This window comes from Pleurodeles waltl, chromosome 1_2 (genome assembly GCF_031143425.1).
Source record: "Pleurodeles waltl isolate 20211129_DDA chromosome 1_2, aPleWal1.hap1.20221129, whole genome shotgun sequence".
Classification (NCBI taxonomy): domain Eukaryota; kingdom Metazoa; phylum Chordata; class Amphibia; order Caudata; family Salamandridae; genus Pleurodeles; species Pleurodeles waltl.
In genome coordinates, this window is record NC_090437.1 from 981,665,522 (window position 1) to 981,692,024 (window position 26,503).

The 26,503-nt window shown below is 44.1% G+C and overlaps 1 protein-coding gene across 12 annotated transcripts in view; it reads left to right on the forward strand.

The window, feature by feature from the left end:
* The window catches only part of FRYL (FRY like transcription coactivator), a 1,894,812-nt gene that overhangs the window by 713,019 nt on the left and 1,155,290 nt on the right, over positions 1-26,503 (forward strand). For all 12 annotated transcript variants that reach the window (XM_069201557.1, XM_069201569.1, XM_069201550.1 and 9 more), the window contains one exon: positions 8,404-8,461. In XM_069201557.1, the coding sequence (XP_069057658.1) occupies positions 8,404-8,461 (58 nt within the window). The remainder of the gene's footprint in view (positions 1-8,403; positions 8,462-26,503) is intronic.

The window sequence follows — 26,503 nt, forward strand, 5'->3', positions numbered from 1 at the left end:
AACTGTAGATTATGGTGCAGAAAGGGACCTTTTTTTATTCTGTATTAGTTCAGTAGTATTTAACAAATAAGGGACAAAAACAGTGATATATTGGGCCACATTATACAGCAGTACATGGCGATAACAAAACACATTGGCTAATGACAGTCCTTGCAAAATGAAAAGGCAGAAATTGTTTACACCACACTTTGTGTTTCTTTTGGGATTCAACAAAAAATATAGCTTATTACTGTTTTTTCGAATATCCAGAATGAAATGAGACACTTTCGAAAAATCTGTAGTTAAGGAAAGTATTTCTTTTTAAAACAAATGTTTATCGGGAAAGTGCTGCTGTAGTTAAAATAATAAAAATTAAAAAATAACATAGGACAAGATACTCTGAGACAACAATTCACAACACACTGCTCCACTTTACAGCATGCCACTCCATTGTACGCTACTCTACACTAAAACACTGAGATGCTACTCCAGTTTGACACTTTACTCCCCTCAACTCTACTTCTCACCACTCTGACACTCTGGTAGTCCCTGCTCTACTCCATGCCACTTTACTTCACTATGCTTTGACACACTACTCCACTACATTACTTCAGTCTGTGCCACTCCACTCTAAGACAATGTATGACAAAGCACTGACACGCCACACCATGCTACAACATGCCACTCCACTGCGCTCTGCTCCACTCTAAAACACTGACATACCACTCCATTGTGTGACACTTTACTCAACTCTACACCACTCCACTTTGACACTGTGCTCCACTCTGACACTCTACTGAATTCCCTCTACTTCACTCAACCCCACTTCACTCTGCTCTGACACTACTCCACTCTACTCCATTATTCCAGTCTAAGCTACTCCACGTCACTCTGTGCCACATCCCTAAGATACTGCACAACACTGACACTCTACTCCACGACACAGTACTCCACTCTGACAGGTCCCTCCACGCAATGCCATGCCACCATTATGCTTCACTTTGTTCACCTCTACAACACTTTCTGACACTCTGATAACTCCACTCTGATGCTGCACTCAGACATGCTAATCTACTATGCTCCACTCTACAGCACTCAGTTCTTTCATCTCCACTCTGTGCCAGTGAACGGCACTCTCCTTCACTCTAAGCAACTCCCTCTATGTCACTCAGTGCGACTTTACTCCACTCTACTTTGACATAGTACTCCACTCTAAGCCACTCCATTCTATGCCACACCACTTCACCTTTCTCAGAAACACTGTACGCCGTATTACTCTACGACATGCCTCTAAAGGCTACGACATCCCACTATACAGCACTCTCCGCCCCTCCGCGACACTATACCGCTCTGTGCCACGTCACTGCACCAGTCCCTCTGCTCTGCGACGCACCAGCTCTGCTGTGCCAGACCTGCAGCGCCACTCTGTGACATAACTCACCACACCAGTCTGCGCCATGCCACTCCATGACAGACCACTCTTCGACACTATACAGGACGCCACTCTGCTCAGTGACACTGTACGACCCTCTGCTCTGTGACAGTCTGCTCTACGACACACCGGTCTACTCTGCATCACTAGACTAATCTGCGATACTGTAAGACACGCCACTCCAATGCATCACACTACTGACGTGTATTCACTTGGACATGCTGCTCCACTCTGACATGCCTGACATGCTCCACTCTGACAAGCTGCCCCACAATACTCCCCTCCCTTTACACCACTCTGCTCTGCCATGCTGCTCCACTCTGATACATTCTCACTCCACTCAACACCTACTCTACGCCACTCTCCTCCTCTGTAAACACACTGTACTTAAGGGCATTTCACTCAAGACTCGACGATTTGAAGCATATATATATATATATATTTATATATATATATATATATATATGTTCGATGGCATGTGTAGCTGCAGATACACATGCTGTGCACAGTCCGCCGTCTGGTGTTGGGCTCGGAGTGTTACAAGTTGTTTTTCTTCGAAGAAGTGTTTTCGAGTCACGAGACCGAGGGACTCCTCCTACTTTGGTTCCATTGCGCATGGGCGTCGACTCCATCTTAGATTGTTTTTTTTCCGCCATCGGGTTCGGACGTGTTCCTTTTCGCTCCGTGTTTCGGGTCGGAAAGTTAGTTAGAATCTCGGAAACAAACGTTGGTATTGTTTGCGTTCGGTATCGGGTTAGTTAGAACAAATCGACACCGAATTTTGAAGAGCTCCGGTGGCCCTTCGGGGTTTTTTCGATCCCTCGTCGGCCCGGCCACGTGCGACTTCAAGGCTCATGGAACGGACCCCATTCCGTTTCTGCCCAAAATGCCATCACAAGTATCCGTATATGGATCACCATCTGGTCTGTAACTTGTGCTTGTCCCCCGAGCACAAGGAGGATACTTGTGAAGCCTGTCGAGCGTTTCGGTCGAGGAAGATACTGAGAGACCGAAGAGCCAGGAGACTACAAATGGCGTCCGCGCCGACAGGTCAAGATCGTTTCGAGGAGGAAGAAGAAGCTTTCTCCGTCCGCGAGTCGGATTCGGAAGAACTCGACGCCGAAGAAACAACCAAAACCGTGAGTAAGACGTCGAAAATCAACTCACGAGAAGTCTACAAAAGCCCAGGGGACGCCACCGCCAACAGGCCATGGCTTAACCCGAAAAATAGGTGACCCATCCAAGGCACCGAAAAAGGGCATGCTGGTGTCGAAGTCATCCGACTCCGGTCGAGATACCGCCACACAGCAACCTCGGAGCTGAGATGGCGGCTCCGAGAAAATTCGGCACAGAGACAACGGCACCGAAGAATTTCGGCGCAGAGAACAAAGAAGGTTTCTTCGGAGCCTAAAAAGACTTCCGAAAAGGTTTCGGTTCCGAAACAGCCAGCCTCGGAGCCGAAAACTAGTTCCTATACAGAGGAACAAGGATTAACCTCCCAATTACATCGCTTTGGAGAGGAGCTTCAATCTGCAGAGCCTGACTACACACAAAGAAGGCTTCATATTCATGAGGACACAGGGAAGATAACTACTCTTCCCCCAATCAAAATAAAAAGGAAACTTGCCTTTCAACAAAAGGACAAGCAACCACAGGCAAAGGTGGCAAAGAAAACAACCCCACCACCGTCTCCACCACCATCAATACATGCATCACCGGCAACAACTCCACCACTGATGCACTCACCAGCTCATACCACGATGAGTCAGGATGATCCCGATGCATGGGACCTCTACGATGCTCCAGTGTCTGACAATAGCCCAGACTCTTATCCTACAAAACCGTCACCACCTGAGGACAGTACATCCTATACACAGGTGGTCGCAAGGGCAGCCGAGTTCCACAATGTGTCCTTACATTCAGAACCAATTGAGGATGACTTTCTCTTTAACACCCTATCCTCCACCCATAGCCAATATCAAAGCCTTCCTATGCTCCCAGGAATGCTAAGACATTCAAAACAAATATTTCAGGTTCCAGTTAAAGGCAGAGCCGTAACTCCAAGGGTGGCGAAAAAATATAAGCCACCGCCCACTGATCCAATATATATTACAACACAACTAACGCCAGACTCAGTAGTTGTGGGGGCAGCTCGTAAGAGAGCCAACTCTCATACCTCAGGCGACGCACCACCTCCAGACAAGGAGAGCCGCAAATTTGATGCGGCGGGAAAAAGGGTTGCAGCACAAGCAGCAAATCAGTGGCGTATCGCCAACTCACAAGCACTTTTGGCAAGATACGACAGGGCTCATTGGGATGAAATGCAACATTTCATCGAACACTTACCCAAAGAGTTCCAAAAAAGAGCGCAACAGGTGGTGGAAGAGGGACAAAGTATCTCAAATAATCAGATACGGTCTTCCATGGATGCAGCAGATACAGCTGCAAGAACAATAAACACTGCAGTCACAATACGGAGGCACGCATGGCTGCGCACTTCTGGGTTCAAACCGGAGATCCAGCAGGCTGTGCTCAATATGCCGTTTAATGAACAGCAATTGTTTGGGCCGGAGGTAGACACTGCCATCGAAAAACTCAAGAAGGACACCGATACAGCCAAAGCCATGGGCGCACTCTACTCCCCACAGAGCAGAGGCACATTTCGGAAAACACCTTTTAGAGGAGGGTTTCGAGGTCAACCCACAGAAACCACAACCTCACAAACAAGACCTACCTACCAGGGCCAATATCAGAGGGGAGGTTTTCGGGGACAATTTAGAGGGGGCCAATTCCCAAAAAATCGAGGAAAATTCCAAGGCCCTAAAACCCCTCAAAATAAGCAGTGACTCACAAGTCACACACACCCATCACATAACACCTGTGGGGGGGAGACTAAGCCAATTTTACAAACTTTGGGAGGAAATAACAACAGACACTTGGGTCTTAGCAATTATCCAGCATGGTTATTGCATAGAATTTCGCCAATTCCCTCCAAACGTCCCACCGAAAACACACAAGATGTCAAAACAACATATAGATCTTCTAGGACTAGAAGTTCAGGCATTGCTACAGAAAGAAGCAATAGAATTAGTACCAAAAGATCAATTAAACACAGGAGTTTACTCGCTGTACTTCCTGATACCCAAAAAGGACAAGAGCCTGAGACCGATACTAGATCTCAGAACATTAAATACCTACATCAAATCAGACCATTTTCACATGGTTACTCTACAAGACGTAATCCCACTGCTCAAACAACAAGACTACATGACAACACTAGACCTAAAGGATGCATATTTCCATATACCAATACATCCTTCACACAGAAAGTACCTAAGGTTTGTATTCCAAGGGATACATTACCAATTCAAAGTGTTGCCATTCGGAATAACAACTGCGCCAAGGGTTTTTACAAAATGCCTGGCAGTAGTAGCTGCACATATCAGAAGGCAGCAAATACATGTGTTCCCATACCTAGACGATTGGTTAATCAAAACCAATACGCTAAAACGGTGTTCACAACACACAAAATAGGTCATAGAAACCCTACACAAACTAGGTTTCTCAATCCACTACACAAAGTCACACCTGCAGCCGTGCCAAACACAGCAATACTTGGGAGCAACAATCAACACAGCAAAAGGGATTGCTACTCCAAGTCCACAAAGAGTACAAACATTTCTCAATGTAATACAAACCTTGTATCCAAAACAAAAAGTACAAGTCAAAATAATACTGAAACTACTAGGCATGATGTCCTCATGCATAGCCATTGTCCCAAATGCAAGGTTACACATGCGGCCCTTACAACAGTGCCTAGCATCACAATGGTCACAAGCACAGGGTCAGCTTCTAGATCTGGTGTTGATAGACCGCCAAACATACATTTCGCTTCAATGGTGGAACAGTATAAATTTAAACCAAGGGCGGCCTTTCCAAGACCCAGTGCCACAATACGTGATAACAACAGATGCTTCCATGACAGGGTGGGGAGCACACCTCAATCAACACAGCATCCAAGGACAATGGGACATACATCAGAGACAGTTTCACATAAATCACTTGGAAATGTTAGCAGTATTTCTAGCGCTGAAAGCATTTCAACCCATAATATCCCAAAAATACATTCTTGTCAAAACAGACAACATGACAACAATGTATTATCTAAACAAACAAGGAGGGACACACTCGACACAGTTGTGCCTCCTAACACAGAAAATATGGCATTGGGCTATTCACAACCACATTCGCCTAATAGCACAATTTATTCCAGGGATACAGAACCAGTTGGCAGACAATCTCTCTCGAGATCACCAACAAACCCACAAATGGGAAATTCACCCCCAAATACTAAACAATTACTTTCAAATTTGGGGAACACCTCAAATAGATCTATTTGCAACAAAAGAAAACTCAAAATGCCAAAACTTCGCATCCAGATACCCACAAGAGCAATCCCAAGGCAATGCTCTATGGATGAACTGGTCAGGGATCTTTGCATACGCTTTTCCCCCTCTCCCTCTCCTTCCATATGTAGTAAACAGGTTGAGTCAAAACAAACTCAAACTCATACTAATAGCACCAACATGGGCAAGACAACCTTGGTACACGACACTACTAGACCTGTCAGTAGTACCTCATGTCAAACTACCCAACAAACCAGATCTGTTAACACAACACAACCAACAGATCAGACATCCAAATCCAGCATCTTTGAATCTAGCAATTTGGCTCCTGAAATCCTAGAATTCGGACACTTGCACCTCACACAAGAATGTATGGAGGTCATAAAACAAGCTAGAAAACCTACCACTAGACACTGCTACGCAAATAAGTGGAAAAGATTCGTGTATTACTGCCACAATAATCAAATTCAGCCATTAACCGCATCTCCAAAAGATATAGTTGGATATTTACTACATTTGCAAAAATCAAATCTAGCTTTCTCTTCTATAAAAATACATATCACCGCAATATCAGCTTACCTACAAATTACTCATTCAACTTCACTTTTTCGAATACCAGTCATTAAAGCGTTTATGGAAGGCTTAAAAAGAATCATACCACCAAGGACACCACCTGTTCCTTCATGGAACCTCAACATTGTCTTAACAAGACACATGGGTCCACCTTTCGAGCCCATGCATTCTTGTGAAATGCAATACTTAACGTGGAAAGTTGCATTTTTGATTGCCATCACATCTCTAAGAAGAGTGAGCGAAATTCAAGCATTTACCATACAAGAACCATTTATTCAGATACATAAAAATAAAGTAGTTCTAAGAACAAATCCAAATTTTTTACCAAAGGTTATCTCCCCGTTCCACTTAAATCAAACAGTAGAATTACCAGTGTTCTTCCCACAACCAGATTCTGTAGCTGAAAGAGCACTACATACATTAGACATCAAAAGAGCACTCATGCACTACATTGACAGAACGAAACTAATTAGAAAAACAAAACAACTATTTATTGCCTTTCAAAAACCTCATACGGGAAATCCAATTTCAAAACAAGGCATTGCTAGGTGGATAGTTAAGTGTATTCAAACCTGCTATCTTAAAGCAAAAAGAGAGCTGCCTATTACACCAAAGGCACACTCAACCAGAAAGAAAGGAGCTACCATGGCCTTTCTAGGGAATATTCCAATGAACGAAATATGTAAGGCAGCAACCTGGTCTACGCCTCATACATTTACCAAGCACTACTGTGTAGATGTGTTAACTGCACAACAAGCCACAGTAGGTCAAGCTGTATTAAGAATATTATTTCAAACTACTTCAACTCCTACAGGCTGAACCACCGCTTTTGGGGAGATAACTGCTTACTAGTCAGTGCACAGCATGTGTATCTGCAGCTACACATGCCATCGAACGGAAAATGTCACTTACCCAGTGTACATCTGTTCGTGGCATGAGTCGCTGCAGATTCATATGCGCCCACCCGCCTCCCCGGGAGCCTGTAGCCGTTTAAAAGTAGATCTTGAACATTTGTACATTTGTAAATATATTACTTTAACCTTTATTATGTACATACGTATTCATTCCATTGCATGGGCGCACTATTACTAATATACACAACTCATACCTCACCCTCTGCGGGGAAAACAATCTAAGATGGAGTCGACGCCCATGCGCAATGGAACCAAAGTAGGAGGAGTCCCTCGGTCTCGTGACTCGAAAACACTTCTTCGAAGAAAAACAACTTGTAACACTCCGAGCCCAACGGCGGACTGTGCACAGCATGTGAATCTGCAGGAACTCATGCCACGAACAGATGTACACTGGGTAAGTGACATTTTCCATATATATATATATATATATATATATATATATATATATATATATATATATAAAAAATGCTCAGGATAAATTATAGCTAGGAAAACTTCATTAATAATTTGTATATAAAACCAATTTAAACAACACAAAAATTAGAATGTCTGAACTTAGTTATAATTTACACCCCACCCAAAACTTACTATGACACCCGCACCTATGTACAGTGTTGTGAACTTGCTAGCCAGACTACCTGAACTATATCTTGCTCTGCTGTTGTGCACAGTATTCCTCGTGAATGATCTAGTTTGAGATGTCATGAATGTTGCTATGAATGTTGTGATTTAATGTGGTATAAGTGACATAATATCAAAGGATATAAGCTGTTCCTGGGGAAGCTGCAAATTTTATTCATGTTAACGTCTGTCAGGATACCTTACTGTTTCGGTTTTAACTTTTGTGCATTGGCGAGTGTGTGCGTCAGGTTTCATCTTTGGATCGTTGCGATAGGTTTGTGCGTTATGCAATACATATATTAACTCCTGTAATAAAGAGAAGTACGTTTTCATGTTGTACCCCTTTTTGTGAAAGACATTTAATTTGTTGAATCAATTTACATAGCATTTGAGCTCGACATGTTCGATCATATTCATTTTGATTTTAATCAGTTGTCGATGATCCATACAATAATAGTCATTACTCTTTTTCTGGCAGGGAATTCATAGAAGAATTGCACCCCATAATTAAGGAAGCACTTGAAAGAAGGCCAGAGGTAAGTAATGCTTGTTTTAAATTATTCCTAACACTACCACTTAAATATCAACAATGTATTATTTGCAAGGTTTTATGTTTTTTTTTATTTTTATTTTTTTAATTTTTTAAAAAATTATTTTGGTCTGTATTTATCTGTATTTATTTTTTTGCCATCTGATCTATATTTATCCATATTTATTTTTGTTTGTGTCAATAAATGTGATAGTGACATGTATGTATCCTCATTTATTTACCCCATAAGTGTGCAGTCAATTTGTGTAGCCTATTGGGTTTTAGAATGTTAGACAGCCAAATATAACAATTAATACACCTGCATGAAAATGTTGGCATTAAACTACAAATATTTGTAGAAGTGTCCAATTATTCAAGGAAATCTAATCCGATGTTTAACTCCCCAGGCTGTCAGTATGCTCAGCTGTTGCCCTGAAATTCATGAATGACAGCATGGAGTCCGTCTAATGCTCCATATTTTTCCACTTTAAATAAATTAAAGAAAGATATTGTTTTCTGTCAGTGTTCATTTGTCAAAATCGAAACGGAAAAGTGGGAGCCTTAATTTTTAGTCCCACTGAGTTCTTGCGGGCTAATTGTAGAGTGCCCCTGCCCCAACTAGGGGGCGGCAAATTGTATTGCTTTTGTACTGCACAAATTAAAAATAGTAGTAAGCCTTCATCTTTGTGGCTTCAGTGTGCTAGGCCCACCCTAAAATACATCTACCAATCTCGTATTATGTTGAGGTGTGTTATGAGTCGGAGTGCACGTTTCACTGCTGGCAATGAACTTTGTGTCTGTTTCTCCACATCAGTTGGAAGATTTCAAAACATTGGTCAGGTGTGGCAGCGAGCATTGAAACTCCATAAATCATTGCAGTTGCTCAAAAGGCTCTTCTGCTGTTGAACTGGGATCTAATGCATTAGATTAGCAAAAATATTAAGCCATCACCCATGCTCACACTATAATTTCCCTTTGTATGGGGTTTAACTCTTAATTGCATGATATGGGTGTGGTGTTAGATCACGGTACCGAAAACTTTGCTAGCAAACTTAGACCTTACCAGCACTGTGCAACTCAATCATCTGGCCCCAAGTGTCGAAACTAGTGTTCTGGTAACTATCGGCAAACTTTATCAGTGTTCAAAGTAGTGAAGCCTTTGTAAGTGTTCTCAGCTTTATCAGATGTTTGGTATCTACAAGCCAGTCTCTTAGCAGCTTGCCAAAAACCACATAAAGTCACATGTTTTTTTGTAAATTTCTTCCTGAGACGGGAGCTCTGGGTAATTATGGGATCCTCTGAATGTAGGGTTTACAGCATGTCTTGTAGTAGATCCCGTGCTTTTCACACTGACATCTAGTTTTGGATGTGGGCGCTGCAGGTTGCTTTACTTCGAAGCAGAGGTTTCAAGTTGATTCATAATCCCTCCCGAAACGCAAAATACATTCAAAGATTCCACTTTGGATTGTTTTTATTATGCCTTCAGATTTGGACGTACTTTTTTTTGGAGGACAGGGAGTGTTGCGCTGCAAAAGCCAATCACTTGACTCCAAGAACCAGAATCGCTTCCTGCAAGACATGAAGACTCCGTTAACTCATTGACTGCTTTTCAGTCCAATTGAACTGGAGGATTTTACAGCCAGATCCTTTGACAGTGACACATTGGGCAGTTTGGCTAGGGGGATGGAGAGGACACAAATGTCTAGTTCTGCCCTATATGCGAAAGCAAGTTCCTGTGGTGAAACCCAGCACTGTAGACACTAGTGACAAGAGGCACATCTAATTTCCAGGAAGCCAGAGAGATCGGAGTCCAGAATGTATCCTTCAAGGGCAAATTTAAAGAGCAACCATCTTTAGCACCCCCAGTGAAGGCCACACACTGGACACAAACTGCTCCAAAAGCGTCCACACCATCCAAGTATCTTCCATCTAGGATTCAGCCTCAACAGGAGGCATTGAGAAAGACGAGTTTCTAGCCCCAGCACAGTGCTGAACAGACTTTGACAGCTGGTACCAACCACAGTTCCCAAGACTGCTTGGCCTTCAACAGATCTCGTCACCTCAAAGGCTTCAACATCAGGGTGTTGCACCTCAGTTCCAGGAGACCTCCTCTCTGCACTGATTCCCAAGACACCTGCTTCAGACCAAGGTTGATAACAAAACCGGCTTCAAAATGTCCCTCAACACCAATCTCGACACCTATTGAGCTAACCACCACACTGGAATAGCCAGTTTACAAACAGAAAAATATTTACATAGATTCGTTCATTGGACACCTACTTGCATGGCCCTCTCATCAAATGCTAGCAGGACTAGCACAACAAATAAGGGAAAGCTGATATTTGTTATGCATTGTAGCAATTGGTGGAACAAAACCAGCTTGATACAGTAATATCATGGCCTTCATATACAGCAATAATCACTTGGGTATAACTTTCACCAGTATATTAGTATTTAAATTGAGAGGTTACTGCACAGGCACCTTGTTGGGGTTTTCCTTGGATAAAGTGACTATGAAACCTTGATGAAGCATAGGGAGTGCGATTCTCTCAGGCCTCAGCAAATATTTTCAGCACATTCAGCACAAGTATTGCTGCAAAGGCTTATAAAGGTCAGCTGTTCCATTCACAGCTCATTCTAACCACTCTCACATGTATGAGCCAACCATGATGCACCATAATATTAAACCAGTCAGTTCATCCAAACCTGAAGTTACTCCCATTTGCAGACTTACCCATATAGCACCAGGGTCAGTAGAGATCTTAGAATTCGTCAGTCTTTATCCCAGAGTTCATTCTGGTTCGTAAGGAGATTCGCAGGCCCACTACTATACGCACTATATTGTCAGAAGGAAAAGGTGTGTCCGCTTCTCTCAGTAGGAACAAACAGCCTCTGCAGACGTCAGTGTAGGACATCATCTGCTATTTTCTGGTCATGCCTCTCATACACCATTAGTAGGTTGCATTTGGCAGCTGTAGTAGCCCATATGAAAATTAGACAACACCAATTAAAAAATATATATGTTATGAAGGCATTCATGAAGGGTCTAAAAAGAGTTTATTGCCTGGTGTTGGAGGCTGGCTCAGTTTATGGTGTACACCTATGGTGGTGGCACCTTTATACTGCGTCCAGGCAACCCATAGTGATAGTGAACAGGTGTCCAGATAGCAAAAGCTCTCTAGGGTTAGCTGAGGTGAGCAGCTAAAGCTTAAGCATGAGGGATGTAAAGCACTTGGAATACCACAGTAGTCAGACAGCAACTCGCTCACAACAAACAACCACGTAAGTGTTTCAAAAATAAAGAATACTTTGTTGCATCACGACTATTAAACTAGCATTTGTATATCTCCCTTCGGCGATATCTACACATAATATGTACACAAAATAACCATCAGAAATGGGGGTTTGGGGGCAAACCATATACTAAAAAAGTGGAAATAGTGATCCCAACCAAGGTAAGTGTGATAGTTAGGTAGGGGCAGATAAACACCAGAGGTACAGTAAGTGTCCCCAGCAACCAGGTGCAAGGTAGTTGCCCACCCAGTTGTCACGTAGACTAACACAGAGAACAGTGGTCGTAATTCATGGAGTTCAGGACCCATCCCATTGGACCCCGAGGAAAACCAGCAGACAAGAGGATGGATGGGGAGGGCCCCTGCCCCAGGATACCCAGAAGACAGGAGTACCTAAACCAGGGACCCGGATGTAGAGGGGACTCTCTCTGAAGTCAGTGCATGCTTCAGATTGTCGAACTGCTGTCACGACCTGTGGCGCAGGCTGGTAGAAACCAGGGACAGATTCCAGACGTAGAGGGCCTGCAAAGGAAGGGGACAGATTCCAGCAACCTTGGAGGTGCCCAGGTGGTGCAGGGGGCAGTGCCCACCCTCCTTAAGATGAAGTTCCTGCAAGTCGATGGGAGAATGCCCATCTGCGGGGTTCAAGAGCCGCAGAAGATCTCAGGAGTCACCTACGAGCTGTCTCTTGATTGCAGGAAGGTTGGTGACTAGCCAGGTCACCAACAAACAGGAGCTGAAGAGGAGGTTGCAAGTTTTGGGGACCAGCCAAGGTCCAGGAGACTCTACCTAGGCCCCCTCAGCAAGCAGGAAGTCCAGCAGAAGTCGATGAAGCCCCCACGAGTGACCCACAGGCGATGGAAACAGGGAGTCACAAGAAAGCCTCATCAGCACAACAAAACAGAAATCCCCCGTTGCAGGAACTGCAGGACAGGGACTGATTTTCTTATTGCAGAGTGTTGGAGGCCAGGCTTCATGGAACCTGAAGATCTCTGGGAGGAAGAGTCAACAAGCCTTCGCAAGTTCAACAGTCGCGGTGCACAGAGGTTCCAGTCCAGTGGCAGGAGCAGGGGATGTCTGTTTGACAGCAGACTCCACCAGCCGGTCAGCATTATTTTGAGGTGCCCGCGGTTGCAGCGGAGTGACTCCTTCACTCCGCGGGAGATCCCTTAATGTCTCCTAGTGCAAACTTAGTCCTTGTGACACTTGAGGATGCTCAGCCTTGGATGTTGCAGAATTCTTGCAGGATCCGTAGAAACAATGTTGCAGTGATAGTCTTTCTACCAGAAGCAGACGTGTTTTGGTTCCAAAGCAGAGCAGCAGTGGTTCTAGAGGCCTACCAAAGGGATGACTTACGGTGTCCAAGTGTATGTGAGTCTCAAAGGGTAAACATGTTTTTATCTGCAGTGAACAAGGCACAGGGTACCCTTCATTCAGAAGACATAATGCAAAGCCAGGAAACGTTCAGTATACTCAGTTCTAAATCGAAAAACCTGAGAGCCAAGTTTATATAGTTTGTCAAAGAATGTGAAGAAGAATCTGAACTGTGCAAGTACTGGGGAATTGTTTTACAGATGATAGCTCTAGTGAAAAACTTGGTACATTCTGACTGGGAAAGTGATTGGAAGCTGCGTGTGAAGTCTGTTGAGTCACTGATTACTGTATTTCGTGAATATGATTGCATAAACTACCTGAGCAATGGATCCTGGTATTTGGAAAGAGTGATAAAGGTAGAGGTGGAAAAACCATACCTCTACAGAAAATACATCCAAATACATTTTGTGGTGAAAGACATAAAGGAAAGGTTAAATCCTGTGGCTCCAGATATGAAACTGGAACCGAGAATCTAGAGATCACAAAAGCTCCAAGGAAATTGTTGGTCAGACACGTAAAAGTAAATATGTTGCTCAATGGCAGCTAGTTTACCATGAAGTCTTTTCTATTTGCAATGTTTTCAGAGAGAAGACAAATTTAAAATTAAGGGGACATCGTAATGCTATTCCTCACCACAAACTTGTTGACAGCCTTCTTCTTTTGACGCAGCAGCAAGGAAACCCCTTTGAAATGACTGGGCCTGTGCGACTACGCAACTTTGTGACCAAACAATATGTGGATAACGATATAAGGACACGTCTACTCGATGTCCTGGAACATGGATCGAAACTATATGCAGAACTGATGCAGGAGAGAGTTTTATTGAAAGAGAAAAAGGTGTTTGACATAATCATTAAGGCTGAAATTCCATCCTTTAATTGCCGTACTAAAAGTTTAATCTTACCAGCCACTACAAAATCGGGTTACAAAAAAAAACTTTTGCAAGCACATAGAGAGATCAATGTAGCAAAAGAAAGGGTTGAGTTAATCAAGGACATTTTATCGCATGATCTTCTTCCAACAAACATATTGTGCACTACCTCAATTGAGAATGGTCAAGATTTCATGCATGCAAAACTTCAGCGAGGTCGTTCAGATGTCAGTCAGAGTGCACCTTGCAAGAACTGCACATTCTTTGACTTTGAATGTTGGAGAATCAAACGAATGCCTACAAGTGGAAGAATTGACCTTACCTACATCAAAAATTTGACACCTATGCCTGTGCAACTTGATAAATTATGGTCCTCAACGTAGAACAAGATGAACTTGGGGGATGTTAGCTTGGCAAAACATTGTTGATGCTTAAGTGAATACTGAATTTCCAATTATTGCAAGTGGCATAATTGTCAATGAGGAGTTAGTGCCTGCAGAGAGACATTCAAAATGCATGGGCCATATTGTTCAGGAACGTAATAGCAAATTTGAAGGAAGCTGACATTCGTGTTGTGCCACATGTTGAGTGGGCTGTTTGAAATGGTTCCAAACGAGTCATTGTACTATCTAATGACACAGATATTATTATTGTGCTACTTAGATTTGTTGCAATGTTAATTAGTCAAGGATTGTGAGTGTTATGGATGCATTATGTAACAGGCGAGAAAAGACACTTAATCCTGCTTCATTTTCTGTTCAAGAAACTTGACTAAGAAATGCCCAGTGTTTTTATCAAGGCACATATTCTTAGGATTGATGACACTATGAGGAAAATTGGAACAAAGCTTGGAGCTTTAATTGCTAAACCTGTGAAGTTTCTAAAAGTATTTGCTGAGATAGAAGAAGAATGTGACTTTAAAGACGCAGAGAAATGCTGTGTATGTGTGTGTTAAACTAGTTCTGTCACACATTTGACTATCTTTGGTACAGTAAATTCAAGAGATCAGTCCCGCTAACTGACCTTCCACTGACATATTCCGTGTGTGGACACATTATAAGAGCCAACTGCTTGCTCAGGAGATGTGTAAATGTTTTGGCTCACGCATATGTAGAGAAAGATCAGTGAGAATTTGGTTGAGAAGATATTGATGGGGTGCTAAAACCTACAAAATTTCTAAATACCTTCCCCACAGAACTTAGACGTACATGCAAAATCTGTGCTACCCAGAGATGTCTGTCGGTATGCTCTTCTCAAATGTTCAACATTCTGCTAAAGTACCACAAGCGATTGCCGAAACAAATATAAAGTTAACTATGAAAATGTGTCTAAAACAGTAGTGATAAACATTTTTTTTTTTTTTTTTTTAGATCATAAACATTGTTTGGTGTTTTAATAAAAGGATTAAAAACCATTTTGTTTCATTTCTATATGTCTCTCTATTATAGCTGCCATTTTGGAAAATGTTTGAAGGTTTGCTCTGAGTAGTTACTTTATGTCTGTATTAGACTACTTGACCCCCAAAACCTATGTCTTGCCACCAGAATGAATATGTAGGTCTCATGGTTCGTGTAATACTACATCACTGCAACACAATTGCCATTTGTAAAAATGTCCTCCAGGACAATTTGGTCCGGATCAGCATTGTCTACCCAAGCTAAATTACTTCTCTAGTAACCGAAAAACACAATTCAAAAATGAAAATCTCTGGACAACAATTTTTTTTTACTGAGGAATATCTAGGGGCTGGGATTATTCCACCCAAAGTATTGTAATCGTGGCCACTAGGTGTCCAGCCACAAAACGGTATATATGCCAGTCATTGGAAGTAATTTGTGGCATGGTGCACAGACAAGTCTGTTGACCCCCTTTCTGACCCTTTGCCATGGGCACTCTCTAAAGTTACACAAATCAAAAAGATACACTGTTCCACAAGAGAAAACAGTGGTCCATAAGGCACTTCTAAAAATAGAAGCAAGAGCCCTCACACATCCATTGGATGTCGTGCTTCATCATAGGGCTTGCTCCTCGCCAGACTGGCGCTGCAATGTCTGACGGGCCCCACAAGGGGGCTCTTTGCCGGAGGTCTTAATTGGTTGTGCATGCCGTGGTTAGCGTAAGTATGGATATATTTAAACCTACAGGCAAAAAGGAGCTGGAGAGAAGAAAGTTAAAATTGGCTTGAGAACCTAAAAAAAACTATTTTATTGATCATAAAGGGTCTTAGTCAAAGTTAAAAACACTAAGGAGTGGAGTGGAGATAATGTTCCACCACTCTACCAAAACACAGGGGATGAAGGAAGAGTCTTTCTTCCACCACTATTGAAGATCAACATGTTTCGCGCCTAAGAAGTCCCTACGTATCAAATGGCGCTTCATCAGGACCAATGTAATAAACTTCTCCTAAGCTACACTACGTACCACTTTGTGTTAGGAGATTTGTGTAAGGAATTCTGAGTTGACTTACTCAAAAAGCTATGCATCTTACATTCTAGATAGATGAGGACCCTCCTCTACTACGGACGAGGCTCCATGGGAACATGCGTACCAAAGGACTAGTGTTGCTTTAATACACGCAAAGGTCCATGCACAGAGACTTTCAGGAATGCGGCTGCGGGAGATGTCTCCGTGCATGGACCTTCGCGTGTATTAACGCGGTCCTGCTGGACTTCCTAGTATGATCTTGGTTTGCAGACCCACCTCTGGGGATGGTATTGCTTGGATAGCTATTCAAAGTTAAGGAATCTGCAAATAGATATCTATCAGACGGACAAGTTAGTTACCTTTGGTAGCGCCTTATCTGATGTAGACAGTATCTAGTTGCAGGTTCCTTACGACCCACCCATCCTCCCTGTTCTGCGATCTGATTTCTAGGGGCAGGGGCTCCCTTTTAGGGCCATATTTTTGACTCACCAGTGTTCTTAATGGTTCTGCGCGTCTGGCGTGGAGAATTGTGAAATAAAACCTGAGGTCAGTGCTTCGGGATGGTACCTATTTATGGACCTGGCGAGCACGATGCCGACGATTGAGGCGGAGCTGATTAACACGATCTAAGGGGTACTGCTCAAGAAAAACCTTTGGATCCAGATTGAGGCCTGGGGGAAATTCTAAGGTAATGAATCTGTCACTAGATATTGTCTCTACCTGATAAGGAGTTACTGAAAGTAATTAACTTGTCCATTGGTTTTATCACAGACCACTGTCCCCAGAAACCCCACTGGTGTCAATTTTGAGCTATGATAAGGACGTTCCAAGGGGAGTCCGACGCCTGACTGCAGTGTTACTCCTGGTAAAGAATTGTGATTCTCTGGGGTCTGCGCACCAGACAGACCACTGGCCGTGGGATGGTACAGATTGTCAGGAGCAACTTGCTGCTTATGACCCTTAGATCGCGGCCTTCCCGACATTTGACCCTCCCACTTTGTCTCCTACATGGCGTCATGTATATCCCAGAGGACGCTCAAGGCACCCTCAACACCCAGCCCTGGGGGGAAAATCCTCCTCACAATGATCATTGTCTTTTCTCACTTGAACTCCTGCCTCCTTCCTGTGGGAGTGCTCTAGTTGTTTCACACCCTATTAGACATGAGATGCATGTTACCGTACCACGGTTGCCCCTCGAAAATCTGATTGGCTGAGCCATCTGTATGTTGTGTTGTACAGGCCCCGGCCACCAGCCAGATCCTGTGGGCACACCGCACATGGCTGGCATATTTATATGTGATAATAAAACCATGGTCAGAATCTTACTTTGTTAAAATAAAACCTAGAAATCAACTGGATAAAAAAAAAAGAAGAAATGATATTACTAGTTAACTGAAATTACTGGTATGTTCAAGATGTGTGACTGTAGATACACATGCTGTGCTTACGTCTGCCATCTAGTGTTGGGCCCAGATGTGTGCAAGTAGTTTTTCTTTCAAGTAAGCTTTAGAGTCACAAGGTACTGGGATTCCTTCTTTTGCTAGTAATAAGCATGGCCATAGACTCCGTAGACTTCATTAATAGATTGTTTTCCTTCAGCCTTTGGGTTGCTCTGGTACAACACCATTGTGATGCTCTGTTCGGTTTCCATGGGTTTGTTCCCTCTGTCTGTATTGTTTCGATTTCATTTCTCCTTTCCCTTCTTTTTGGTTTGACGATTCCTGCTTGACCACATGGCTCTGACAATCTCAGCGCGACATGGGCCTTTGCCTTTCAGGGCCTCCTTCCGTCCCGTGTCATTATGGTGGTGGTACAGATGCCATTTCTCTACTGTCCTTGCTCTCATACGAACTATTATCTAACCAATCTCTATCTGGTCTGTTGTGTCACTCTTCTGAGCGTAGCAAGGTTACTTACGATGTGTGCCGCTCCTTCTGTTCTAAGAAAAACCCTCTGTGATGTCTTGATATTTTGTAGGAGCGGAGGCGATGCCCAGAACCTTTCTGGCCATGAGTATAATGAGGGGGAACAACATACACAACCACTGGTTGAAGACGAGGAGAGTTTCTCTGGCTCTGATCTGGAAATCAAGGATCTTTAACTAGTGCAGCCAGCAGTGAGTACAGTGCTCTCTCCCCTTCTACAACAATCCCAAGCCGAGAAGCCCCTTTCGAAGGGCCATCCAGACACTCTGGAGAACCAGCAACAGACTGCTGGGCTGCCACTGCCTTCAGGCCTTGGTCGGCACCGACCGCCGCCTTCAGATGCAGCGCCTAGCCCCAGCTCAGCACAGAAGAAATCATTGTGGCTGACTACTTCAGCACAGCATACTTGCCTTGGAGCTGAGCCAGTGGTCAGAAAGGACAACTTTCTAGTTGAAATTTGGGCCGCACTGAACCTCTGCTCCGACCACAAGACCTGACCTGGCTCAGGAACCATCTAGCAATTATCAAACTTCAAGAGGAAATAGACGCCTGGCAAAAGCACTTGATAATCCATTTCCACATTTACTGGATACTCATCAACCCTCCAGGATCTTCTGCTCAACTCTCTTTTAAATTGTTACGGGACGGCCTTTTCTTGACGCAGGTCCACACAGGGCCATTACAAGACATGCTTCTCTTACAGGTTCAAGTGCGCACTTACAGGATCGGAATGTCAAAGGCCAGTAGGTTCCCAGACAACAGGATCGCCATATCAGTTGCCTGGAACTACTAGCAGCTCACCTTTTGCTGAAAGCATTCTTCCCCACTTAATTGACAAAGTAGTCCTCATCAGAAAGGACAATATGTCAGCCATGTATTATCTTCAAAAGCACCTAGCTCTGATCATTTGGCGATGGGCTGTCCGATGCAAGATCCATTAGCTAGCTGAGTACCTTCTAGGAGTGGGTAACAACCCTGCTGACCTTCTCAGCAGAATGCAGTAACCAGTCCATGAGTGGAAACACCAGCCCCAGGTCCTCCTCCAATACTTCCAGCGTTGGGGACTTCCAGAGATAAACCTCTTTCAATCGGCAGAAAATGCTAAATGCCCAAACATTTCCTTCAGGCTCCCAAACCCACATTCCAGGGGGCCAATGCACTATAGATAAGTAGGTCAGGGATATTTGCTTATGCTTTTCCTCCTCTCCCACTCCTGTTTGTGGTTCAGAGGCTTTAAGAGACATATCTAACCCTCTTTCTTGTGGCTCCCACCTGGGCACACCAACATCCTCAAGCTCTTTGGTTTTGCACAATGGACTCCCCAACAGGCCTGACCTTCTCATTCAGAACCATGGTGAAATCAGACATCCAGACCCCAGGTCTCTCAATTTTGTCATCTGGCTCCTGAAGTCCTAGAATTTGGGTACGTTAGTCTTCCACCTGAATGCATGAGCATTCTTTAAGTGTGCAGGCCTGCCTCTTGTGCCTCTTGCACTACAAAGTAGAGGTGATTTGTCTACAATTGTCATTCAAAACACATTGATGCCTTAGCAATCAAAGTGCAAGATGGGGTCTGCTACCTACTTAATTTGTAAACTTGTGGTTTACCTTTCACAGCGATACAAATACCCCTACCTTTGGAACAGGTAACAGGCACTAACTTTGGAAGAACCTTTCTTCCAGATACTCAGGGATAGGGTTTTCCTCCACATCAACCACAGATTTCTCCCTAAGGTTGTCTCACAGTTGGAGCTCAATTGATCAATCAGACTTCCTGTATTTTTTTCCCCTCTGCTTACTCAGTTGCAGAATGGTCTCTGCACATCTTGGATGTTAAACAAGCCCTCATGTACTATATTGACAGAACTAAACCCTTTAGGAAAATGCAACAGTTCTTGGTTGCCTTCTACAAACCCCACAAAGGGAAGGCCTTATCTAAGTCAGGCATTTGAAGATGAATTGTAAAATGCATCCAGACATACTATGCTAAAGCTAAAAGACCCTTGCCTATTTCTCCTAGAGCCCACTCTGCTCAGAAAAAAGTAGCCTTTGTGGCCTTCCTGAGGAACATACCTAGAGCGGACACTAAAAGCAACTACTTGGACCAAACGGCATGCTTTTACAAAATACTGTACAGATGTGCTAGCCTGCCAATATTGACTGGGCAGTTCTCTGTATACTTTTTCAATCTACTGCAACTTCCTCAGGCTAGCCACTGTTTTCCTGGGAGGACTGCTTTACAATCTGTGCGTTGCATGTGTATCTACAACTACACATGCCTCGTTCTGCTTGTAGCATGTAGTGCTGTAAATTCAGATGTTTGCACCCTCCTCCTCGGACAACTATCTTTCTTTTTTCTTTGCCTGGACATCTTGTCATTCAGTGCTTCACATTCCATCCTCACCCGCTGTTCAGGGAAAAATCTAACAGTGGAGTTGATGACCATAGCAATGCTAGCAAGAGGGAGGAGTCATAGTACCTGGTGACTCGAAAGACCTCTTATCACTAGATTGCAGAAGTATGCACAGCATGTGCATCTACAGCACTACCTGCCTAGAAAATATGCTTAGTCAAAAAGTAACATTTCCTTGTCATGCACTGCTTATGACCTCACATATTAAATCACTCTTGTCATGTTCTGTGACATCATTGAAATAGATAATTGCCACCAATGTGCTTGAAAGGGGGTGCAAGTTATAGTTCACTTCAGTGTATTATAACTTGTGAATGTCAGTGGTTTCTTTCTTTTTAACTTTAAAATGATACTTTTTAACTAACTGTAACATCACTGTTTTTTCCAGTGACTGTATGAAGTTTTTTTAATGTGAAGTAAGAGATTGTCATACCCATCGGTGAATATATAGATAAATATATGTTCGATGGCATCTGTCGCTGTAGATACGCATGTTCTGCAATAGCTCGCCATCTGGTGTTGGGCCGGAGTGTTACAAGTTGTTTTTCTTCGAAGAAGTCTTTCGAGTCACGGGACCGAGTGACTCCTCCTTTTGTCTCCATTGCGCATGGGCGTCGACTCCATCTTCGATTGTTTTTTTTCCGCCATCGGGTTCGGACGTGTTCCTGTCGCTCCGAGTTTCGGAACGGAAGATTAGCTAATTTCGGAAGATTTTCGTCGGTATTGTTGCGTTCGGGATCGGCGTACTTAGATTCCACACCGCATCGAAGATCGAAGAGCTCCGGTGCCCTTCGGGGTAGTTTTTCGATCATCCGTCGGGGCCTGGTCGGCCCGACCGCGTGCTGAAGAACGCCGATGGAACGGACCCCGTTCCGGTTCTGCCCCAAATGCCACAATAAATACCCCTACACAGACCAACACTTGGTCTGCAACCTGTGCCTGTCACCTGAGCACAGCGAAAACACCTGCGAGGCCTGTCGTGCGTTCCGGTCCCGAAAAACACTCCGAGACCGTCGAGCCAGAAGACTGCAGATGGCGTCCGCACCGACAGCCCAACGGGAGTTCGAGGAACAGGAAGAGGAAGGTACCTTCTCGATCCAAGACTCGGACTCCAAAGGATTCAACGATACACAAACCGTGAGTAAAACGTCGAAATCCACTCAGAGGAACATTTACAAGGCCCAGGGGACGCCACTGCCACCAGGCCATGGCTCGACCCATAAATTCGGTGACCGACCGTCGGCACCGAAAAAGGCCCAAACAGTGCCGAGATCGTCCGACTCCGGTCGAGACACCGGCACGCAGCCTTCTCGGGACCGAGAAAGTGCTGGAGACAAGCCTCGACACCGAGATGCCGGTGTGGACACGGCTCGACGCCGAGACAGCGGCACCGAAACAGATCGACGCCGAGAGGTTTCGGCCCCGAAAAAGAAAAAAGTCACCTCGGAGCCGAAAAAACACGCAGACAGGGTTTCGATGCCGAAACAAACTGCAAGCGACCCAGCTTCAGGCTCTTATACAGAAGAGCACTCGCTAACCTCCCAAATGCAAAAGCATAGGTTTGAGGAACAGCTACAAGCAACTGATGTGGACCATACGCAAAAGCGTATATTCATACAGCAGGGGACAGGAAAAATAAGCACCCTTCCCCCCATTAGGAGAAAGAGAAGGTTGGAGTTCCAGACGGAACAGACACCACAACCAAAAGTGGTGAAAAGAGTTACCCCACCACCCTCTCCTCCGCCCGTGATTAACGTCTCACCAGCACAAACTCCATCACACTCCCCAGCTCACACCACCATGAGCCAGGGTGACCAAGATCAGGACGCATGGGACCTATACGACGCCCCAGTGTCAGATAACAGTCCAGAGGCATACCCTACAAAGCCATCTCCACCAGAAGACAGCACCGCGTATTCTCAAGTGGTGGCTAGAGCAGCACAATTTCACAACGTAAGCCTCCACTCAGAACAGGTCGAGGATGATTTCTTATTCAACACACTCTCCTCCACCCACAGCTCATACCAAAGCCTGCCCATGCTCCCTGGTATGCTCCGGCACGCAAAAGACATCTTTAAGGAGCCGGTCAAAAGTAGGGCAATCACACCAAGGGTGGAAAAAAAGTATAAGGCGCCTCCTACAGACCCGGCTTTCATCACTACACAGCTGCCACCAGACTCTGTCGTTGTAGGAGCAGCTAGGAAAAGGGCCAACTCTCACACATCTGGAGATGCACCACCCCCAGATAAAGAAAGCCGCAAGTTCGATGCAGCTGGTAAAAGAGTCGCAGCACAAGCTGCAAACCAGTGGCGCATCGCGAACTCCCAGGCACTACTTGCGCGCTATGACAGAGCCCACTGGGACGAGATGCAACATCTCATTGAACATCTGCCCAAGGACTTACAAAATAGGGCAAAACAAGTGGTTGAGGAGGGACAGACCATCTCCAACAACCAGATACGCTCCTCCATGGACGCTGCAGATACAGCTGCACGGACAATTAATACATCTGTAACTATCAGAAGGCATGCATGGCTCCGAACGTCTGGATTTAAACCAGAGATTCAACAAGCAGTTCTCAATATGCCTTTTAATGAAAAAGAACTGTTCGGTCCAGAAGTGGACACAGCGATTGAGAAACTCAAAAAAGATACGGACACTGCCAAAGCCATGGGCGCACTCTACTCCCCGCAGAGCAGAGGGAATTACAGCACATTCCGTAAAACGCCCTTTCGAGGGGGGTTTCGGGGTCAAAGCACACAAGCCAGCACCTCACAAGCCACACCGTCCAGTTACCAGGGACAGTATAGAGGAGGTTTTCGGGGACAATATAGAGGAGGGCAATTCCCTAGAAATAGAGGAAGATTTCAAAGCCCCAAAACCACTACTACTAAACAGTGACTCACATGTCACTCACCCCCTCCACACAACACCAGTGGGGGGAAGAATAGGTCATCATTACAAAGCATGGGAGGAAATCACTACAGACACTTGGGTTCTAGCAATTATCCAACATGGTTATTGCATAGAATTTCTACAATTCCCTCCAAACATACCACCAAGAGCACAAAATTTAACAACACACCATTCCAATCTCCTAGAGATAGAAGTGCAGGCACTATTGCAAAAGAATGCAATCGAATTAGTGCCAAACACACAAATAAACACAGGAGTTTACTCACTGTACTTTATGATACCAAAGAAGGACAAAACACTAAGACCAATCCTAGACCTCAGAGTAGTGAACACTTTCATCAAATCAGACCACTTCCACATGGTCACACTACAAGAAGTATTGCCATTGCTAAAAATACACGACTACATGGCAACTTTAGACCTCAAGGATGCTTATTTCCATATACCAATACACCCATCGCACAGGAAATACCTAAGGTTTGTATTCAAAGGAATACATTACCAATTCAAGGTACTGCCTTTCGGATTAACAACCGCACCAAGAGTCTTTACCAAATGTCTAGCGGTAGTCGCTGCACACATAAGAAGGCAGCAAATACATGTGTTCCCATATTTGGACGACTGGCTAATCAAGGCCCATTCGTTCATACAGTGCTCAAATCACACAAATCAGATCATACAAACCCTCTTCAAACTCGGGTTCACCGTCAACTTTACAAAATCCAACATTCTGCCGCGCAAGGTACAACAATACCTAGGAGCCATAATAGACACATCAAAAGGAGTGGCCACTCCAAGTCCACAAAGAATTCTAAATTTCAACAGCATCATACAACGCATGTATCCAACACAAAACATACAAGCAAAGATGGTATTACAACTCCTAGGCATGATGTCTTCATGCATAGCCATTGTCCCAAACGCAAGACTGCACATGAGGCCCTTACAACAATGCCTAGCATCACAGTGGTCTCAAGCACAGGGTCACCTTCTAGATCTGGTGTTAATAGACCGCCAAACTTACCTCTCGCTTCTGTGGTGGAACAACATAAATTTAAACAAGGGGCGGCCTTTCCAAGACCCAGTGCCACAATACGTAATAACAACAGATGCTTCCATGACAGGGTGGGGAGCACACCTCGATCAACACAGCATACAAGGACAATGGAACGTACATCAAACAAGACTGCATATCAATCACCTAGAACTTCTAGCAGTTTTTCAAGCACTAAAAGCTTTCCAACCAATAATAGTTCACAAATACATTCTCGTCAAAACAGACAACATGACAACAATGTATTATCTAAACAAGCAGGGGGGGACGCACTCCACGCAGTTAAGCCTGCTAGCACAAAAGATTTGGCATTGGGCAATTCACAACCAAATTCGCCTAATAGCACAGTTTATACCAGGGATCCAAAATCAACTCGCAGACAATCTCTCTCGAGATCACCAACAGGTCCACGAATGGGAAATTCACCCCCAAATTCTGAACACTTATTTCAAACTCTGGGGAACACCTCAGATAGACTTGTTTGCGACAAGGGAGAACGCAAAATGCCAAAACTTCGCATCCAGATACCCACACAAACAATCCCAAGGCAATGCCCTATGGATGAACTGGTCAGGGATATTTGCTTACGCTTTTCCTCCTCTCCCTCTCCTTCCTTACCTGGTAAACAAACTCAGTCAAAGCAAACTCAAACTCATATTAATAGCGCCAACTTGGGCAAGGCAACCCTGGTACACAACGCTGCTAGACCTATCAGTGGTACCCTGCATCAAATTGCCCAACAGGCCAGATCTGTTGACACAGCACAACCAAAAGATCAGACACCCAGATCCAGCATCGCTGAATCTAGCAATCTGGCTCCTGAAATCCTAGAATTCGGGCACTTACAACTTACCCAAGAATGTATGGAAGTCATAAAACAAGCCAGAAGGCCATCCACCAGGCACTGCTATGCTAGTAAATGGAAGAGGTTTGTTTGCTACTGCCATATTAATCAAATACAACCATTACACACAACTCCAGAACATGTAGTGGGTTACTTGCTTCACTTACAAAAATCTAACCTAGCTTTCTCTTCCATTAAAATACACCTTGCAGCAATATCTGCATACCTGCAGACTACCTATTCAACTTCCCTATATAAGATACCAGTCATTAAAGCATTCATGGAGGGCCTTAGGAGAATTATACCACCAAGAACACTACCTGTTCCTTCATGGAACCTAAATGTTGTCCTAACTAGACTTATGGGTCCACCTTTTGAACCCATGCACTCCTGCGACATACAGTTCCTAACCTGGAAGGTGGCATTTCTCATCGCCATTACTTCCCTAAGAAGAGTAAGCGAGATTCAGGCGTTTACAATACAGGAACCTTTTATACAACTACACAAAAATAAAGTCGTCCTAAGGACCAATCCTAAATTTTTGCCAAAGGTTATTTCACCGTTCCATCTAAATCAAACAGTGGAACTTCCAGTGTTCTTTCCACAGCCAGATACCGTAGCTGAAAGGGCACTACATACATTAGATGTCAAAAGAGCATTAATGTATTACATTGACAGAACAAAAAACATCAGGAAGACTAAACAACTCTTTATTGCATTTCAAAAACCTCATGCAGGAAACCCAATTTCAAAACAAGGTATAGCCAGATGGATAGTTAAATGCATCCAAATCTGCTACCTTAAAGCTAAACGACAGCTGCCCATTACACCAAGGGCACACTCAACCAGAAAAAAAGGTGCTACCATGGCCTTTCTAGGAAACATCCCAATGCAAGAAATATGTAAGGCAGCCACATGGTCTACGCCTCACACAT